Below are 20,523 nucleotides of genomic sequence, written 5' to 3' on the forward strand. Positions count from 1 at the left end.
TGAAGAGCTGCGGCGCCGCGGAGGCGACTCGTTGGTCCCGGGGAAGATGGCGGCGCCGGGGTCGGGGCGTTAATGCAGTGCGCACCGCGGACGCCCGCTCGGCCTGGCACACAGGCCGGCAGGTGAGAGGGGACGGCACGGGTCCGGGGTCGGCGGCGGCCGACCTGCGGACAGCGCGTGCGGCCTCCGGCAGCGCGGCGCCCGGAAGGCGTGGCCTGCGGGGTCAGTGGGCGGGCCTGGAGCAAAGGGTGTTGGGTACGCGGCCCGCAGCATGTGGGGACGGGGCCCCGGGAGTGGGGCGGAAACTCGGGGGAAGGTGGAGGCCGGGGGTGGGGTCGGGGAACTCGGGGGCGGGGCCTGGGCGGTGTATGGCGTCCTTGGGGTGGGGCCTGAGGAGTGCATGGGGTCCCTGGGGAGGGGCCTGGAGAGTGTATGGGGTCCCTGGGGTGGAGCCTGAAGAGTGTACGGGGTCCCTGAGGTGGGGCCTGAAGAGTGTACGGGGTCCCTGGGGCGGGGTCTGGGGACAGGTTGGGGGATAGGCGCGGGGCCTGGACAGTGTATGGGGTCCCTGGGGTTGAGCCTTAGAGTTTAGGGTGGGGCCAGAACTCACAGGGTGAATTGGGGGCGGGGTCTAGAAGGCAAAGGGGGGGCTCGAAGAAGGCAGGTAAAAGACTTTAATGGGCGTGTGGGCAGACCTTGAGGAAGTTGGGAGGCGCGGGTAGGTAGTTAAGAAAAATGGGGTTGATGGTAATTCATTCTCACTGAGCTTTTGTCACGGTGAAGGGAAACGCTTGCACCGAGGAAATCTTCACCGCTCTTCGTGCTGGCTGTCACCCTGGGCCGCAGGGCAAACCCCGGGGCTCCCCCCAGCATATCTGCCCGGTCCTGGCCCAAGGCAGCTCTGCCCTCTTGCATAGTCCAGGCTGTTCCCTCAGAAGAGACCCTAACACAGTTTCCCCTACAGTGAGCTAAGATCGTGCCACTGCTCCCCAGCCTGGGTGACAGAGCAAGACCCCATATCTAAAAACCATAAACTTTTTTTTAAAAGATAAAAAAGCTGGGCCTGGGTGGTGGCCCACCTTTGTGGTCCCAGCTGCTGTGGAGGCTGAGGCAGGAGGATCACCTGAACTCGGTTCAAGGCTGCAGTGAGCTATAATTGTGCTATGGTGGCACCACCGTGCTCCAGCCTGGGTGACAGGGCAAGACCCTGTCTCTTCAAAAAAAAAAAATTTCTACAAGGTCTTTTAAAGTTGAAAAAAAAACCTGTAAATCAATACATGGAGGTTATACCTTGGTGTGCCCCAAAATGTGGATATCTTGAAGTATAAGTGGGAGCTTACAGGTTTTAGGTGGGTTCGGAGATTCTTTGATTAGCAATTAATTGGTTGGGAAGCAAGGCCTCTTGGAAAGGAGCGTTAAGGTGTGTGTGACTTTCCAGACCCCTCGGGTAAAATTCAGAACAAAGATCAAGCCTCAGTTTCCCCTTATCTGTATTTTCCACCTGGTGGGGATTTCTGAAAAATGACTGGAGGACATAGATTGAGATGTTATCTCTTATTTTCCACAGGGCAGCAGTCCCCAACCTTTTAGGCACCAGGGACCGGTTTCGTAGAAGGCAGTTTTACCACTGACCTGTGGCTGTGGTGGGAGGGGGGGGGTTCGAGATGATTTAAGCCCATTACATTTATCCTGCGGTCAGTCCTCTCTGCTGGGGGTAATCTGTATTTGCACCCGCTCCCCAGTTCTGGCATCACTGCCTAAGCTCACCTCCTGCTGTGAGGCCCAGTCCTAACAGGCCACAGACAGGTAACTATTGGGCGTTGGGCGTCCCTGTTGGGCGGGGGTTGAGGACGGCAGCCATAGGGAACTAAAACACCTGGGGACTCTGGTGTGCTTGGAGACTATTATTATTATCAGGTGGTTAATTGAATTTTTAAGGCTAGCCAGGAGCGGGGAATATTCCTGGAAGGGAGTCACGATTTTCATTTCCACGCTTGGGCCCTGGTTGGGGGGAAGCCCTCCCCTCCTGCCCCCAACTCCTGCCTCTCCTCCCAGGACCCTAAGATGTGTCCCTGCTCCGAGTCTCCACGGAGCTCCCACCGTGTGGGCCACAAGGCTAGGACAACCCGGTGCTTTCCTGCTCCCCACCCCCTTCGGCCTGGGACAGCCCAGGCACCATCCAGCCTCCAGGCCTTCTCGCTGGCTGTTCCTTCCTGGAGTCCCGCCCCCAGCACCTGCAGGCTCTGGGTCAACACAGTTGGCTAGCCAGACTCTTGTCCCCACTCCCTAGCAGGAGCCGGCGCCATCCCCAGAGTGGTGCAACCCGGGGTCCACGGCAGGTGGGATGATGGACCTGGCCTACGTGTGCGAGTGGGAGAAGTGGCCCAAGAGCACTCACTGCCCGTCCGTGCCTCTGGCCTGCGCCTGGTCCTGCCGCAACCTCATCGCCTTTACCACGGACCTGCGCAGTGACGACCAGGGTGTGCCGCCTGCCCCGCCTGCCCCGCACGCATGGGAGTCCCCGGCCATGCTTGCCTGCACTGGCCCTCATCCCTCACTTGGGGTGTCGCAGAGCCCTGAGCTCACCAGGGCGCAGAGGGTGGATTTGGTGCCCGGGAGCCTGGTGCCAGGAAACACTGGGGTCCTCCGTACTGATTGCATGAGGCTTCGGTGGGTGGCCGGCTAAGGCTGTCGGAGGCTCCTGCCCCAGTTCCAGACTGTACCTGTCACTGTTTGGCTTTTGAAAGCCCCTGAGGTTCAGGCTGAGCCTGTCTCTTTTCTATTGTGCGAGTAATGTGCGCTCATTAGGGAAATTATAAAACCACAGAAAATTAGGATAATTTGTTATCTTCTATGGAGAGACGCCCTACTGTTAGCATTTTGGGGTCATTTTCTTCCAATTTGTTTTTTGTGTGTCCTTTTGAAGACGTGGTTGTAGCCACGCTGGCAGCTGGTCACAGCCTGCGCCACCCTCCCCTGGGGAGACAGCCTGTTCCGCAGCTGTCTCGTGGCCATCACTGTGGCCAGCTCGGCAGCCTCCCCAATGGGTGGGACACGCACTGGCTTCCTCTCCCAAGCCTGCCTGGCATCGTGGCCGCGGTGCCAGGTCGAGCTGACCATGCCACGTCCCCGCAGACCTGACCCGCGTGATTCACATCCTGGACACGGAGCACCCCTGGGACCTGCACTCTGTTGCCTCGGAGCACAGCGAGGCCATCACCTGTCTCGAGTGGGACCAGTCAGGTGAGGGCCGGCCGGGTCCCACAGGGACCCAGTGTGCACCGTTGGGGTGATGCTTGACTGTCACCACAGTCCTTGGCCTGTGACTTTGCAACCCCGCCTCCTCCCACAGGGCCTTGAGACCTCCTGTTCTGCATGTCCAGAGCCGTCTCTGGAGCGTGCGTGGTCCTCCCTGCTTTCTGCCTTTGCCTGGGCTATGGCCTCTCCCCGCATCGGGCTCCTCCCCGGCCCCTGGACGGTCTGCCCATCAGTGGAGGGTGTGCGATGCCGTTTGTCACCCGCAGGCTCCCGGCTTCTGTCAGCGGATGCTGATGGGCAGATCAAGTGCTGGAGCATGGCGGACCACCTGGCCAACAGCTGGGAGAGCTCAGTGGGCAGCCTGGTGGAGGGGGACCCCATTGTGGCCCTGTCCTGGCTGCACAACGGGGTGAAGCTGGCATTGCACGTGGAGAAGGTGGGTGTCCTGCCTGAGTGAGCAGGTGAGATGGGGAAGACTGCGTCACTCTGCCCATCCACCTGCCATCCTGTCTCTTCTCCTGCCACCAACATCCTCTTGTTTCTTAAGCCTTGGGCGTGGCTCACCCTACAATCAAGCTGTCACTTAGCACCTGTGTTTTCAGTGGGCCGCCAGTTTTAACTGCAGTTACTGTCTTCAGTGAGTCATTTGTTTAACTGGTGGCTGCTGTCCTCAATGAGCCATGTATTTTTTTTTTCTTTTTTTTCCTTCACAAATAAGGGCTTAAAATCGTTGAGCCACCTATTTAAGTGATGGCTGCTGTCCTCAGAACCAACCTACCCTTTGATTCAGTGACATCCAAAACTCCTCTCTCCGTACCCTGTGACTCAGCCCGGCATTACAGTTGAGAGTGGGAGAGGCCAGGGCCGGGGGCACCTGAGTTCAAACCCTGACTTCACGCCCCGCTGGCGTTAGTTCCTGTATCGAAGGTGGGGTCACCATGAGATCCCGGGAGAAGGCGTGGCCTTCTACCCCTCATGCCAGGGGCAGGCCTCCTGCCTGAGTGTGCTCCCACCCTGCAGGCCTGGTCGGTCTGTGTTCGGGGTGTTTTCAGTAACAACTTTATTGAGATAGAATTTGCAGACCGTGCGGCTCCCCCATTTAGAGTGTGCAGTCTAGTGGGTTTTAGTGTATTCCCAGGGTTGTGCAGCCACCACTCTAGAACATTCTCAGCACCCCAAAAAGCACCATCCCCATTGGCCATCTCCTCATCCCCTTCCTCAGCAACCAGGAATCTACTTGCCACCCCTGGGTTTGCCTGTTCCGGACATTTTACGTAAATGGAGTCTCGTGTTATGTGTCCTTCTGTGTCTTGCTTCTCTCACTGAGCACGATGTCCTCAAGGATTGTCCGCGCTGTAGCCTGTGTCAGCATTTCATTTTCTTAATGACCAAATACGTTTGTTTTTATTTAGTTTATTTTGGTAGATTGAGGGGGTACAAGTTGAATCCTGGTATGTGCATATATCGTAAAGTGGCGGACCCTGGGCTTTGGTGTACCCGTGGGAAAGTTTTCATCCCTCTCCCCTCCTCTCCCCTTTCTGAGTCTCCAACGTCCATCATACAAGGACTCGAGTGTCTATTCTTGTGCTGGGTTCTGGAGAATTCCGTGCGACAGGTGTGCCAAGGTTGCCGCCACCGTTTCTTTTCTGGGAGATTATGTAGGTGCTTCCAGTTCTTTGGTTCCGACACTGCCACGGGGCCCACCCCGGTGCCAGCGTGTCCACGCCCCTGCGGCTGGAGGTTCCTGGGCCCTACCCTCCCTGAACATCTGGTCTTGGGATCTGTGGCGGCCCAGGAATCTGCATTTTGTCCCAGTTCACTTGAGGGAGGGGGCACAGGTGCTCCTCAGGCTACACAGAGAAAAGCAGTGAAGCCTCCAACTTGGCACCACGTTCACAACTGAACGGTGCGGAGGCAGCGCGGAAGCGTCGTGCTGAGGGAAAGAAGCCAGACACAGGCCACACCTGTTGCGTGGTTCTGTTCAGGTGAAATTCTAGGAAAGGCAGAATTAGTGACAGAGATCCTGTCGGGGATTGCCAGGGATTGGGGTGTGTTAGGAGCAGCTGGCTGCCAAGAGTGCCCCTTTGAGGGGATAGAAATGGTCCCAACCTGCTAGCTGCAGTTTTCCATGATGGCGTATTTGAGACTCATGCTTAAAAAAGGGTGTTGTCATATGCAAATCATGACTTAATAAATCCAATTTGAAAACCTAGGACAGGAACAGCAGCAGCAGCTAGTACTATACCTCAGGGTGGGTCAAACACGGCCCCCACCTGTTTTTGCAAATGGAGTTTATTTGCACAGAGCTGCACTCACTTGTTTATGTACCGTGTGTGACAGCTTCTGCAAGGCAGAGACAGAACTGAGTAGTCACAGCAGGGACCACCTGGCTGCCAACACTGAAAATTCCAAGGGTCTGGCCCTTTACAGAAAGAGGTGGTGACTCCTGTTCTACATATGTTCACCCATTTAAACATCCCCCCTGTCCTTTGAAGTGGAGGTATCATTTGTTCCATCTTACAGATGAGAAGACTGAGGGTCAGAGAAGCCCACCTCACACAGTGCTCAAGTAGTGGAGGCAGGATTTGAACTCAGATCCACGCTCTCCTGCTTCTGCCAAATTGTTCCTCTCTGTGGGTGTTTCTGTGGGTGCAGCTTCCCGAGGGGGCTTGTCAGGTCACAAAAGGCAGACCCCGAAAGGCTGAGCAGGCCCCTTGCTCCCCTCCCCTGCAGTCAGGTGCCTCCAGCTTTGGTGAGAAGTTTTCCCGGGTCAAGTTCTCGCCGTCCCTGACGCTGTTCGGGGGCAAGCCCATGGAGGGCTGGATCGCGGTGACAGTCAGCGGCCTGGTCACTGTGTCGCTGCTCAAGCCCAGTGGGCAGGTGCTGACGTCGACCGAGAGCCTGTGCCGGCTGCGCGGCCGCGTTGCCCTGGCCGACATCGCCTTCACGGGCGGTGGCAACATCGTGGTGGCCACGGCGGATGGCAGCAGCGCCTCACCCGTGCAGTTCTACAAGGTGTGTGTGAGCGTGGTCAGCGAGAAGTGCCGCATCGACACCGAGATCCTGCCCTCGCTCTTCATGCGCTGCACAACCGACCCCAACCGCAAGGACAAGTTCCCCGCCATCACCCACCTCAAGTTCCTGGCCCGAGACATGTCGGAGCAGGTGAGCCTGGGGGCAGGGCAGGGCCACTGCAGCGAACCACGCAGGTTTGGTGGCTTAAGATAAAACATTTATTATCTGAGAGTCCTGGGGCCAGAGCCTGATGTGGGCCTAAGTGGGCTGACGTCAAGGTGTGGCGGGGCCGGTCCCTCCTGGGGGCTCCAGGGGAGAACCGTCTCCCGCCTTTCCCAGCGTCTAGCGGCCGCCCGCATCCCTCAGCCCAGGGCCCTTCCTCCCCCTCCAGAGCCAGCAGCGCAGCGTCTTCCAGTCTCTGCCTCCGACCCTCCTGCCCCCTCGTGGGAGGACCCTGTGCCGTCACTGGGTTCCTAGGTCATCCAGGGTGACCCCCTGTCCCAAGGTCCTTAATCCCATCAGCAAAGCTGATTCTGCCACTTGAGGTGACACATCCACAGGTTCCAGGATGAGGACAGGGATCTCTTTAGGGAGTTGTTCAGCTGAGCACACCAGGTCACTGGCTTCCTGATGTCATGAATCAATAAGGCCCCAAACTTCTCGAAGCCCCAACGCATTTGCCTGGGTCCCCTCTCCGCTTCCTGGCAGGGAGGTGCCATGCGGGTGACATTTGCTGTTCCTGTGCACCTCTCTCGAAAAGTGGTGCGGCAGGTGGGCGGAGTGGACTGGGGGCACAACAGCCCTGCGAGGCAGGTGCCGTGTGAGCCCCGATTGCCAGCCGGGAGACAGGCCCGCAGGTGACATGTGTTGCCTGAGGTCCCTCGCCTCACCGTGCTCCCACCCCGCCCTGCCAGGTGCTCCTGTGTGCGTCCAGCCAGACGAGCAGCATTGTGGAGTGCTGGTCCCTGCGGAAGGAGGGGCTCCCCGTGAACAACATCTTCCAGCAAATCTCTCCCGTCGGTGAGTCTCCCTCCTCGGGGGCTGCCCTCCTGGGCACTTGGTTCTAATTCACTGAGCGCCGGGGCCATCCCATGTGTCTCATACATGTTGACTTGTTCTGTCCTCTTCACACCATACTGCGGGGGTGCTGATATTATTCCTGCCCTGTGGGGCAAACTGAGACTCAGAGGGGCGGAGTCCCTCACCCACAGTCACCCAGCAGGGATTGTGTGTCTGGTCGAGGAAAATGCAAGTGCAAAGGTCCTGGGGCACGAGGCCCTTGAGGTGAAGCAGGCTGGGGAGGGGGGGAGGTGGTGTGCAGGGCTGTGATTGTGCATGGAACCTTCCAGAACCCTGGTTCAGAGTGAGCAAGGCTCTGAGGGGTTAGCTGAGTCTGCCAGGAACACGCACCCCCAGGCCCATCTCTCCTATAGCATCTTCCAAGCCCCACCCCCAAGCCTCTATCTGCCCAGCTGCCCCCCATCCTCACCCATGGAGCCCTACATAGCCAGGACCCCCTACGAAGACCCCCCCTCCCCGCCGCCCCCGGCCCCCTAACACAAACCCTGGGGTGGGGCAAAGCGGAGACGCCCACCTGGAGTGACTGAGGAAACCAGAAAAGTCCCTGATTTTCAACCTGGAATCGAGATCATGGGGCCGCCCACCGCCCCCCTGGCTTTCGGGCCTCTGCCCTGGAGAAGGGCGATGTTTTCCCGGCAGATGAGAGCTCAAGCATTTTGCCGGTTAGCGCTAATGGGCCCTGGAGTGGTCCGGCTTTGGGCCGGTGCTAATCAGAACCCGCTAATGAAACCATGTCAAGAGGCCCTGCAGGGCGGTTACGTAAACGGCCCATTGTGGCCTTTGGAGTAATTAAACGTGAAGACAGTCACCGGGGCCCCTCCTGGCAGGCCCCACAGCATGAGTCACCAGGCAGTGTGGGCTCTGTTAGCTCATGTGACAGCACCAGCACAACCCCTCGAGGCAGGCAAGTCCAGGTTTGCGTTGGGACGTCTGTCCAGCCCAGATGGTCACCAGCCCCAGGGCAGGCTGTGGGCCTCGGCACTGCCGCTGCCTGGGTTTTTTCTGCACCCCTCATCCACGGAGTAGCCTGTGGGGCCCCGGTGGCCAGGGTGCTGACTCCTGCGTGCAGTCCAGCTCTGTGCCGCTCTCTGGCTGCCCAGGCCCAGGCAGACGGCCCAGGCTGCTCCGATGTCTAAGTCGCCTGCTCCCTAGCCCTGGCCCTTAGCCCTGGCCCCTGGCCCTTCCCTCTCTTCCATCCTATCTGTGGACAATTGTTTACCAGCTGCAGCTGGTGTGGCCCCAGCCCCTCGCCAGGCTCTGGTGCTCCTCCTCGAACCATCCTCCACACAGCAGCCCCAGGAGCTTGTCACAAGTGAGACCGTGTCTCACGCACACGATGGCCTCCCACCACCCAGATAAAATCCCACATCCCTGAGGCAGCTCCAGTGACCTGGACGTGGTCTCCCCTGAGCTCAGTGCTCCCCTCCGTCCTGCGTTCCAACCTCACCAGGCTGCATGGCCCAGCTACCTCCGCCACACTGTCCTCTGTCACACCGTCCCCTTCTGCTACACCAGCCACCTCTGCCACACTGTCCCCTTCTGCCACACCAGCGACCTCTGCCACACCATCCCTGCCCGGGCAGGCCTCCCTGCTCCCTGCCTGGCGGCAGTCAGTCCCAGGCAGACCCTGGGGCCCTGCTCCACCCCTCAGCACTCGCCACAGCCTGGCCCATGGTCAGGGGCTGCCCGGCCCAGGGCAGATGTGCAGGGGTTCAGAGCCCAGCTCTCCTTCACCAGCCAGGTGGACCCGGGCAAGCGACTCAGCCTCTCCCCTCCTCAAGCCCCTGCGTGTGCTATTGCAGCACCTGCGTCACCCAGCGCTGGAACCTGTTGTCCCATGTCTTCCATGTCTCTCAGACTACACCCCACGGGGGTAGACTGCCCCTTTCCACTCTGTGACCTCTGGCAGTCCCAGCCACTTTCCAGGCCTCAGTTTCCCCTGGGGAACTGTGTTTGCCAGACTCCCTTGCTGGGCTGGGAGCAGGTCTGAAAGAGATCAAGGCTTTATAACTGCGATGACCATCCAGGGCAAAGATCTCAGGATGACATGGGTGGCATAGAGGAGCCATGTCACAGTCAGCTTTTGCCGTGTAACAGACCAGTCCCAAGCTGAGCGGCTCAAACCAACAGTCCTCCCTTGTCAGTGGCTGGGCTGCCACTGTCGCGGGTCACCCCGTTCTCCACATGGCCTTGTGTGCCCCAGTGGGGAGCTCGGGCTGTCCTCAGTGTCCCGAGTGCAGCGAGAGAGCCGGCCTCCCGCACACGCCCCCGAGCCTCAGTTACAGCACGTGTGCCAGTGTCTGTGGCAAGTCCGGTTCCTGGAAATCGACTCTGCCTGTGTTGGGAAGAGCTGCTCTTCACCGGGAGGGCGGCGGGGCGGGGAGGGGTGGATCTGGGCCGGCCCACAGTCCTGCACAGCCTTGCTGGGTGGGGAGAGCCAGGGTCCCACCCAGGACTTCCTAGACGCTGAGGAACAGAAAACCCAACTGAGGTCTGAAGGGACTGTTGGAGTTTGTGCAGCTGCAAGGCCTGGGGGGCATTAGTTTACCCCACTGTGTTGGCTGTCACACCGTCCCCCTGGCATCACTGCCAGCCACACCCTCCTGGTCTCCATAAAACCACAGGACTGCATGCTATTGGCCCACCCAAGCTCACGTGCCCATCCCTGAACCAATCAGTTGGTGGGGCTTGAAGTGCTCTGATTGGCCAGGCCTAGGTCTTACCAGGTTGAGAGCAGGGCTGGGCCGGACCCCAGAGAAGGGGGCGCTGGGCGGGTATGGTTCCTGAAGCCCCCGGAGGGCTCACTGGTTCCTTTTCAGTCTCATCTTCTCCCACTGCCATGCCGTCTCTCTGCCCTCTGATTTTGCAGTTGGCGACAAACAGCCCATGATTCTCAAGTGGCGGATCCTGTCAGCCACCAATGACCTGGACCGCGTGTCAGCTGTGGCGCTGCCCAAGCTGCCCATCTCACTCACCAACACCGACCTCAAGGTGGCCAGCGACACCCAGTTCTACCCCGGCCTCGGTAAGGCTGAGCCCAGGAGCAGCGTGTGCAGTCCCTCAGGTCCTGCCGGGGAAGGCAGGCTCCAAGGCAGGCTTTGGGGCCATGGAGCTCGGCCTCTGGAGGCCTCGAGTCCGCTCATCACAAGGAGGCAGGCCCCTGCCTTCAGGGTTGATGAGGTCAGAGGGCTGTGAGGCTGGCTCACAAAAACCTGTGCTCCTTAATATGTAAAGAGCTGTTGCAAATAAATAAGAGAGAACTTGGGGGCAACATACCTTTCTAGGCAGGCAGCACCTCTCTTCCCCACTATTCTAGCAACTACAGTGTTGGTCCTGGGTCCAAATCTGGGGTGTCCGTGTCCCTGAGCAGGTCAGGCGTGCCCTCCCACACTGAGCCTCAGTCTGCCCAGCTCGGGCCCTTCCCTTCCCCAGCTCTCGTTCTCCTCCAGTTCCCTGGAAGGACCATTAATCAAAATCCATACTGGGCTCAGGGCCTCTTACTTTAAACCTGCTGGGAGACAGAAGTGGGTGGGAAACTCTGTTCTCCATTCTCCAGCCTTTTTACCTGCAGGGACCCCCTTAATCTGCTCTGTCTGCGAGCTTGTGGGTTCTGGAACCCACCTGCCTTATGTGGTGACTGTTGGCAGGTTATTTGCTGAAGTCTTGCCAACAGTGGGCCCCAGCCATGCTGCCCTGAGGGTGCCTGCTGTGGGGCTCCAGGAGGCCCTGGGCCTGGGTCCCCTCCCCCGTGTCTCCCTGGAGGGTGCGTGTCAGCCAAGACAGTCCCGGCTGCGAGGGGCCGTGGGAGATGTGTCCTGAGGTGGATGACCTCCTGCTTCCCTGACTCGGGGGCCCGTCACTAAAGAAAGAGCAGGGAGCAGCTGGGGGGCATGGGCTGGACACCTGAGCGGAGGGCTCGCACCCCCACCCCAGACGGGGAGCCTCTGCTCAGGGTCAGCAGCCGCAGGCGAGCGTATCCTAGGCCTTGCCCACACCTGAGCCCATGCCTGTGCCCCGCTGCAGGGCTGGCCTTGGCCTTCCACGACGGCAGCGTCCACATCGTGCACCGGCTCTCGCTGCAGACCATGGCTGTGTTCTACAGCTCTGCGGCCCCGCGGCCGGTGGATGAGCCGGCCATCAAGCGGCCTCGGACCGCGGGTCCCGCCGTCCACTTTAAGGCCATGCAGCTCTCCTGGACCTCTCTGGCCCTCGTGGGCATCGACAACTACGGGAAGGTAAGCCCACTTCAGTCACAGGTTCAGCTCCTCTTTGCAGAGACCCCACGGCCCCTGAAAGTGGACGTGTGCCGCCACCCCAAATGCACCCTGCAGACTCGGGGAGGCCTTTGAAGCCACTTTAGGGAGCACTCCTTGTGCACACGGCTCCCAAGGGCCTTGTTTAATGCGTACCACCTGCCAGGCTCGGCCGAGCACCCCGCACGCACCCAGACTCAACTCCTTAGAACGCCCACTTGACCGATGAGTACAGCAAGGCCCAGAGAGGGAGTGCCAGGTGCCCGGCGCCACACAGCTCCCGAGTGCCCGTGGACTCTGACCCTGCCCCAGTCCATCCCGAGACCCAGGTGGCCTGGGGCGCCGCTTCCCCTCCCCGCCGGCACCGAGGTCTGTCTCACCTGGCACCGGTCTTCCCCCACCCGGCAGCTGAGCATGCTCCGCATCTCACCCTCCATGGGCCACACGCTGGACATCAACCTGGCGCTGCGGCACCTGCTCTTCCTGCTCGAGTACTGCATGGTGACCGGCTACGACTGGTGGGACATCCTGCTGCACGTGCAGCCCAGCATGGTGCAGAGCCTGGTGGAGAAGCTGCACGAGGAGTACACGCGCCAGAACGCGGCCCTGCAGCAGGTGGGGGGTCTACGTGCAGCAGGTCATGCACAGGTGGGGTGGTCGGTCTGCAGCAGGTATTCCCTGACCTGCGCCATGTATGGATGAACGTGGGTGTCCCCCCGGCGTGGCGTGGCCTCCTGCTCATGCCGACTGCCCTGCAGGTGCTGTCCACCCGGATCCTGGCCATGAAGGCCTCACTGTGCCGGCTGTCGCCCTGCACGGTGGCTCGCGTGTGCGACTACCACACCAAGCTCTTCCTCATCGCCATCAGCTCCACCCTCAAGTCCCTGCTGCGCCCACACTTCCTCAACACGCCTGACAAGAGTCCCGGCGACCGGCTGACCGAGATCTGCGCCAAGATCACGGACGTCGGTGGGTCCTGGCCCCAGGAGAGCCCCTGCGGGCCGCGCTGGACGGGGGTCTCCTGTTCCTGTTTCCCATCCATGAAAGTGATCTAGGTTCACAGTGGAAAATTCGGGCCAAACGCAGGGATGGGTACAGGCAGAAGGTGCCCTGTGAGAAAAATGGCCTGACCACTCCCCGACCGCGTGCCTTCGAAGGCAGATGCTGGGCCAGAGCAGTGGCCACGTGAGGGCCACGCCTCCTGGCTTTTCCTTTAAAAACCTTAGTTTTTTTGTGTTTTGAGTACACACGTGACTCTCCTAGTAGCTAAGCTCTGCATACACTTTCCTGGTTTTTGTAGGACTGTCCTGAATTCTGTCCAGGTCTCTGTTGGGTGTCTGACAGGTGCCAGGCTCGGGTGGGGTGGTTACGGCCGCAGGGGGTGTCAATGGGTGTTCACCGGAGGGGCTGGGACTGAGTAATGGTGTCCCCGCCGGAGGGACCTGCCTGTACCCAGGCAGGTGGACACGTGGCTCCTCTCCACCCAGCCCCTGCCTTGAGGCCCTGCCCTGCTGTCCCCTGCTCACTCGTTCCCCGGATCAGTGTGGGGCCCCTTCTGGGCCCCAGTGTGTGGTGGGTGCTTAGTCGGTGCAGGTTCAAGGACCAAGGGGTGCAGAGCCCTGGGCGCCCTTGTGTGCCAGCCAGTCCCTGACCCTGTCTGCTTGCAGACATTGACAAGGTCATGATCAACCTCAAGACGGAGGAGTTTGTTCTGGACATGAACACGCTGCAGGCGCTGCAGCAGCTCCTGCAGTGGGTGGGCGACTTCGTGCTCTACCTGCTGGCCAGCCTGCCCAACCAGGTGCGTGCTGCCCCGTCCTGTGGCTGGCTGTCCCGGCCTCGGGGCCCCACCCACCAAAAAGCCCCACCCTGACCTATCCCGCCCCTTGCAGTGGGGCCCCGCCTCCAGCCCCACCCTTCCTCGAAGCCCCACCTCCTGCCCCACCCCTCATCAAAGCCCTGCCCCTATCTATTACATCTTTTTCTGGACCTCATTTTCAAAGCCCCGCTTCTTTGGGCCCCTTCTCACCCAAGGCCTCCTCACCGCCCTCACCCCTGCTCGCTGTCCCTGGGTGGTCCCAGCTTTGAAATCACTGGCTTGTCACATGGGCAGTTTCTCCATCCACCCTCCTATCCAGGCTTGCCGGAGGCGGGGGTGGCACTCCACCCTCTCTGCCCCCAGGCCTGTGGTTCCTACCCACATGGCCCAGCAGGGAACAGGTTTAAGTCCCCTTCCCCACTATATGGCGTGCAGGCAGCCAGGGGTCCCGGGTTTGGGGCCATTCCCTCCAGCTCCCAGCACAGTCCACCACATGCTTTGGTCGCAGGTGTGCAGAATTCCAGCCTGCAGCGTCAGTGTTGCTCCATCTGCCATCTGGGGGGGGAGGGGACTTGCTCCTCTGTCCTTGGGCCTGGGGATGCTCTGGCTGGTCCCTGCCTGTGCCCACCCTGTGCCAGGACACCCCCCATAGATGTCTCAGATGCTGCCCCTCACCCCCAGGTTAGGGGGTTCCACTGACCCCCAAGAAACTCTGCATCCCTTATCCCCCTGCTGTCCCGCTGTCCCGCTGTCCCAGGAGGCTACACAGTGAGTGCCTCTCCCCGCAGGGCTCCCCGCTGCGGCCGGGGCACAGCTTCCTGCGGGACGGCACCTCCCTGGGCGTGCTGCGGGAGCTGATGGTCGTCATCCGCATCTGGGGCCTGCTGAAGCCCAGCTGCCTGCCCGTGTACACAGCCACCTCGGACACCCAGGACAGCATGTCCCTGCTCTTCCGGCTGCTCACCAAGCTCTGGATCTGCTGTGAGACACTGCCCTCTGCCCCATCTCCCCACCAAAACACAAGCCCTGGCTGAGTCCCCCCCCACCAGAATATAAGCTCTGTTATGCTCTCCGCCGTTCCCCAGTGCCCAGCACAGGCCCAGGCCTGCTGTGGGTGCGTTTTGGATGTCAGTGGTTATTGGGCACCTGTTTGCTAGTCTTGTACATTGCTCAGGGGCCAGGCTCTGTCATTCTTGCATCCCTGTTTCTGGGAAGGGCACTCAGTGGATATTTTTTTTTTTTTAACATGGAACACTTCACGAATTTGCATGTTATCCTTGCACAGGGGCTGTGCTAACCTTCTCTGCATCGTTCCAATTTTAGTATATGTGCTGCCGAAGCGAGCACTCAGTGGATATTTTTAAAATGGATGAGCAGGTCCCGTTTTATAGAAGAGGTGACCATGCCCAGAGAGGGGAAGACAGCTCCCTGGAGTCACCCAGCAAAACAGGGCCCTGACCTGTAGTTCTGTGAGCCCTAGGAGGCAGCAGTGCATCCTGGGCGGTGCTCTGGGCAGGGATGCTGAGCACACTGCCCTCACTGTGTCCCACAGGCCGCGACGAGGGCCCGGCAAGCGAGCCGGATGAGGCTCTGGTGGACGAGTGCTGCCTGTTGCCCAGCCAGCTGCTCATCCCCAGCCTGGACTGGCTGCCCGTCAGCGACGGCCTAGTCAGCCGCCTGCAGCCCAAGCAGCCCCTGCGCCTGCACTTCGGCAAGGCACCCACGCTGCCAGGCAGCACCACCAGCTTACAGCTCGACGGCCTCATCAGGTGCGTGCCCCTCTCTGCCTCGAGGCTTCTGCATGGCTGTTTCCTTCTGGAAAGTTCTCCCCAACACCTGCACGGCTCCCTCCTTCATGCCTCAGGGCCTTTGCACTTGCCGCGCCTGCTGCTTCCTTCTGGGCTCACCCTAGATGCGTCCTTTGCTCATTGACCCACCCCCACCCCAGGACCTGCCACTTCCTTTCAACCTCCCAGTTTGGTTTTTCCTGATTTGAGCTCTCACGTCCCTGCACAGGGCACCCCTGCCCTCCAGCTGACCTTAGTCTCTGGCCCCGCCATACATCCCACCGTTGGTGTAGAGTCCCCAGCATGTCCCAGGGCTCCCGGTGCACAAAGACCCTTCATCAGGGCTTTGAGGTCACTTCCCAGGGCCAGTCGGGGGCCGGCCCTTCTCCGTGCAGGGTTTGCACAACCCAGGCCTGCTGAGCTAACCCTTACTGCACGGTGGCAGTGCAGTGTGGTGGGACCTTTGTCACCCCCACTTTACAAGGTCACACAGCCAGGCCCGTAAGACCCCACCCCCATCGCAGATACTCACTTCGTGAAGAAACAAGAAACACATGTGAATTCCCTAAGTGGTTGATGACTTTGGTTGGAATCTTAGATGTCACAGATGAGCAGAAGGAAGACAATGAGCCCCCTGCAGCCCCAGCTCCCGGGAGCTGCTCCAAGCACCTGGCTCCCAGAGCTTCCGGCATTTTCTTTTTTTCTCATGCTCACGGTGGGAGGAGCCACCTGATGAACCACAAGCTTGGGTCTGGGTTTCAGGTAAAGGCTTTATGAAAAGAGAGACGGTCACATGGGAGGTTTTAAACCTTTTGCTTTGGAGAAATTTGAACATGTTTAGTCAGAGCAGAAAGAACAGAACGAACTGTCCCGCCCACCCGCTGGCAGCTTTTGGAACCAGATTCCCAGCGGCCCAGAGGTCTTGGCATCTTCCGGAGCTGGGCGTGTCTCGGGCGGAGGCCATGTGGAGACGACACTCCCCTCACCCCCACGCGCACACTCTGCTCGAGCCCAGACGGAGGGTCGGCAGCGCCCTGCCCGGTGCCTCGGGCTCGCACATGCCTTGGAGACCGCCGGGGTCAGTGTGGGGCTGCATCCTCTAATGCGCCTCGGTCTCTGCCCCACTGAGGGTGCAGGTCCTGTGGGCTTTTCTGGGCACAGGCAGTGCTGCGGTAAGCGGCCTAGTGGCGTCACTCAGCACAGGCTGTCGTCCCCAAAGCACAAATCCCAAAGGCAGTGGCCAGGCCACCGCCGGCACCATGGCCGTAGATTTTGCTGCTGCAGAGGCCAGGCCGGTGTGTTCTGCCCCAGCCGTGGCGAGGGGCTGGGAACTCGAGCTCTCACCTGCCCATATGTCTATGTAGTTGTATATACGTGGTCTGTAGGCAAAACTTTCCCGTTTCACAGGTAACGGTGATGTGGTCATTAGAATTATTCACTAAGGAAAAGGGAGGAAAGTGTAAACCCCTCTGAATCCCTCCGTGGGCTTCGTAACTTTCCAGCCTTTGGTTGGGCACAGAGCTATTGTTTTACTTCATATCACTATTGTTTTTAATGAAATTGTTTTCACAGCATTGTCACTGTAAACCTGGTGTGCCTGCCACACTGTCACGAATTCTTTGGCTCCTCTGCACACGTCGTTCCCTGTCAGTCCATGTTCCTGAGGCTGTGGGTACACGGGGCGCCCCTACGTCAGGGGCATCTGGGTTTCACGGACTTTCGCACACCTGGGAAAGCGCCGTCTCAGTGGCCTTGCGCCTCCTGCCTCGCCCTTCACAGACGCCGGGCTCGCGTGTCGGCTGGCGGATTGTGCGACTGGGCACCACCTGCCTGTGGACGGACGCCGCTGCCCAAGCCTGGTCGCCCCGCCCAGGCCTCTCTCACACCTTCCCCTTTTGTCCTCCAGGGCGCCGGGCCAGCCCAAGATCGACCACCTGCGGAGGCTGCACCTGGGAGCCTACCCTACGGAGGAGTGCAAGGCCTGCACCAGGTGAGTGAGTGGGTCGCAGGGCGGCTCCCTCCTGGGCTGCTGAGAGATGACACCAGCTAGCCTTAGGAGGTCCTGCAAGTCTGTGCTGGGATGTCAGATGGTGCCGGGGTCGGGTGACCATGCAGCCCACATAGCTCAGTGACCCAAGTGCAGAAAAAAAGCTACAGCTACCGTGGTGCAGCAACTCCGCCAAACAGCCAGGTTCCAATGCGTCCCCAGGAAACTGAGGCCCAGAGTACCGTGTGACTCCCAGGGTTATGCCTCTAAGGAGTGGCCAAGCCAGGATTGGAGCCCCAACCACTCCATACAGTGTGGGGGTTGGGGGCACTCAAGCCAAGATCGAAGGATGTGGAGTGGTTAGCTGGCGTAGGCACAGGGAACAGCATTCCTGGTGGGTGGAACAGCATGTGCAAAGGTCCCATAGCAGGTGGCAGCGTGGCACAGTAGGGAATAGGCTGGAGGGATGGCAGGGCAGAGAGAGGGCCACCCAGTACCCTACCCACCACACTCTCTGCAGGTGCGGCTGCGTCACCATGCTCAAGTCGCCCAACAGGACAACGGCCGTCAAGCAGTGGGAGCAGCGGTGGATTAAGAACTGCCTGTGCGGCGGGCTGTGGCGGCGGGTGCCCCTCAGCTACCCCTGACCCCAGGCCGCTCTAAATGGACTTCCGACCCATTCCATGGGACGCTGCCCTGGCTGGTGAGGGATCCCACACACCTGGACTCTCATTGGGTGCATTAAAAAACAGCCGGTCTGGACGTGCGGCTGAAACCCAGGGGTCTCTAAAGGCTGTCAGGATGTGCACGGTGGGGCAGAGAGAGCCACGGGCAGGGGCCTCTGTGATTGGCTGGAGCAGGTGAGAAACGGCCCCGCCAGCCTTGGTGTTTGCCCATCGTGGGGCCGTGGCCCACGTGCCCCCTCCCAGGACCCCCAGATCCCAAGGGACATGTCTGGATGCCCAGAGTCCTGGCTCAGAGGGTCCAGGACTGCTGGGTGTCCGAGCAGATACTTCGGGTGACTCTGCTGTGGGTTCCTGCCTCAGTTGCCCCCCCTGTACTTGTGGAGGGGCTTTTGAACCTGGGTGAGCCCAATAAACATTCCTCTGCACCCCAGGCCTCCTGTCACTGTCATCTGTGGCCCCCAGCAACCCTGGGCCCTCCCTGGCCTCACCCCTGCAATCCTGGTCTCTGTGCCCAGTGGTGTGTCGCCCTCTTGCTCTGTCTTCAAGCTGCTCAACATTTATGGGGTGCCTAGTGTATGCTGGGCCAAGGGGTGTCTGCAGTGAGTCAAGGGGACGGGACACAGCGATCGCGGGGCTGGGAGGCATTGTCCAGTGCACGTCTCTGGTGCCTCTGCCCTGTGTGCTGCCGCTGCAGCCCCTCCCCCTCCCCTGGGCCCTCAGCCCCCAGCCCTGGGTTTCTGGCCAGCTCTGCCCTGTCCCCCAGGGGTCCCGCCTTCTGCTGCCAACAAGCACTTCTGCCCATTATGTTCCACTCCCCGCTGGCCTCCGAGGCGGAAGGCTGTGGTCAGACACAGCGCCTGCCTGTTAAGTGGTAATTGGTTCTCTCATTTTCATCGTGCAGGGCTCAGGGGAGGGCAGGCAGGGCGGGCGCCCCGCGGAGGGAAGTGCGGCTGCACAGGAGTCTTGGCCGTGCACGGCAGGAGCTCAGGAGCCCCATTACCTGGGCCGAGGGGCCCACCTGCCTGTGGCTGCAGACTTAGGTGGCGTCCGAGTCCCCATAGTTTTAGCTTCCTGCAGGGACTTGGGGCTGCTGGGCCCTTGGCCGGTGAGGTCTGGCCCCCTCCCAGCTGGCCACCCACTGCCGCCTACAGAAATGGCAGACCCTGCATCTTGGCGCAGCCTGGGTGGGGCGACCGGGCCAGGCAGTCACTTCCTCGTGGATGGAGCCACGTGAGGTGTCTCCAGTGGGCTCGTAGCAGACCCATAAACATGACATGGCTGTGCAAACCATCCGTTCTAACTCAAAATGGGGGAACGTCGGTTCGTGGGCAGTTCTGGGAATTGGGCAGGTCAGAGCCCTGCACAGTAGGGTCCCCCGCTGAGGCCTGGACAAGCCCCCCGCTGCCGGTCTGGCTCCTGACCACAGGCCGAGCATGAACCCAAGAGGCATCCACGCCCTAGATAGCAGACCATGCCATTGCTGTCACAAGCTCTGTCTGGGAGCACCTGGCTCTTGGGGACAGAGTGGGAGTGGGACGCCTGCCGGAGTCACCTGCTAGAATATTCCTTGAAGGCCAAGAGGAGGCTGTGGGCCATTGTCCCCACATCGGGGCCCCACAACATCCTCATAGCCTCACAGTTCCCACTTCTGGGATCAACAACAGCACCACCTTCTCCTAAACCATCTCCTCCAGAACCTTCAGTGGCTCCCACTGACCCAAGGATGGGGTAACAATGCCCAGGGAGTGTTGGAGCCTGATGGGCCAGGTCCCCTGCTGGGACAAGAACCCCACGCCCCACCCACTGCCCCGGGCCCCAGTGTTGGGCAGTGCGGCTGTTCCACTCGCCGGCCCGCTTATTCATGCCTGAGAACCAGTGTACCTGCAGGAGACTCACGAGACAGCTGTGCCAGGTCAAAGGGCGCCAAAGTGGCTCCTGAGTTTGAGCGCAGAAGCCCTCCCCTACTCTGAGAGCTAAAAGGCAAATGGTATTTAAACGTCTCCTGCCAGCCCTTTGCCCAGACTGTGCCCCTGCCTGGGACCCCCCAGCCCTTTCTATAGGACAGACCCACAGACCCCTCCCTTCCCTCCCCAGGCTGGATCTCCCTTTTCCCTCCTTGCACCTGGCCCCTGCCCGCACTCATCACGCCCTGCTCTCGTTTAATTAAGTATGTCCCACATACCACGTGGGATATACTGAGAAGCAGCATTTGTTCCTTATTTGCAATTCCCATTTAACTGCTCATACTCACTTGCTAAATCTGGTGATCCTTCCTGCCCCCCTCCCAGCGGGTCATTTTGAAGCCACTCTGGCGTCACCATCGTTGCAGGAAATACTTGTGGAATGAATGAATCTTTAATGACTGAATTACTATTCATTTCCCCTCCAATTTAAATGTCCCAAGACTGTAAAAATTACACACGAAATTCATGAACACTGAGGACAACTCATGCCGGCCATCGACGGCTAAATGAATTGCGTTCCGCATGATGGGACATTCACTGAGTTCCTGTGAGCCTCGCTGGGTCCAGGCTGCACGTGCAGTGCCCAGCCCAGTGCCCGACACACGGTGTGTGCTCAACAGATGCTTGTGTGTGAATGTGATGCCAAGGTCAACACTCCATAGTAAGAAAAGGAA

At 59.9% G+C, this 20,523-nt stretch overlaps 1 protein-coding gene and 1 non-coding gene across 2 annotated transcripts; one reads left to right on the forward strand and one right to left on the reverse strand.

Annotated features, from left to right (window-relative positions):
- Window positions 1–23: 23 nt before the first annotated feature.
- Window positions 24–18,286, forward strand: MED16 (mediator complex subunit 16). Its single transcript, XM_069481135.1, has 15 exons — window positions 24–122; window positions 2,291–2,480; window positions 3,136–3,243; window positions 3,525–3,694; window positions 5,992–6,423; window positions 7,188–7,293; window positions 10,223–10,378; window positions 11,377–11,588; window positions 12,015–12,221; window positions 12,365–12,575; window positions 13,274–13,407; window positions 14,214–14,406; window positions 14,978–15,194; window positions 17,119–17,202; window positions 17,720–18,286. The coding sequence occupies exons 2-15, from the start codon at window positions 2,345–2,347 to the stop codon at window positions 17,844–17,846; spliced, it is 2,493 nt and encodes an 830-aa protein (XP_069337236.1). The 5' UTR covers window positions 24–122; window positions 2,291–2,344; the 3' UTR covers window positions 17,847–18,286.
- On the reverse strand, window positions 14,666–14,772 carry LOC138381049 (U6 spliceosomal RNA). The gene has a single exon (XR_011232999.1). It is a non-coding gene; the product is annotated as a U6 spliceosomal RNA (small nuclear RNA).
- Window positions 18,287–20,523: the final 2,237 nt, after the last annotated feature.

The sequence above is a fragment of the Eulemur rufifrons genome, chromosome 2 (assembly GCF_041146395.1).
Source record: "Eulemur rufifrons isolate Redbay chromosome 2, OSU_ERuf_1, whole genome shotgun sequence".
NCBI classification, from domain to species: domain Eukaryota; kingdom Metazoa; phylum Chordata; class Mammalia; order Primates; family Lemuridae; genus Eulemur; species Eulemur rufifrons.

What these genes read in the sequence shown, in the direction of transcription:
- MED16 (XM_069481135.1), top strand. Translation starts at nt 2,345, where the DNA reads ATGATGGACCTGGCCTACGTGTGCGAGTGGGAGAAGTGGCCCAAGAGC. An exon ending in CCTGCGCAGTGACGACCAGG is followed by an intron (nt 2,481 to 3,135) that starts GTGTGCCGCCTG and finishes ACGTCCCCGCAG; the next exon opens with ACCTGACCCGCGTGATTCAC. An exon ending in TGGCCAGCCTGCCCAACCAG is followed by an intron (nt 13,408 to 14,213) that starts GTGCGTGCTGCC and finishes CTCTCCCCGCAG; the next exon opens with GGCTCCCCGCTGCGGCCGGG.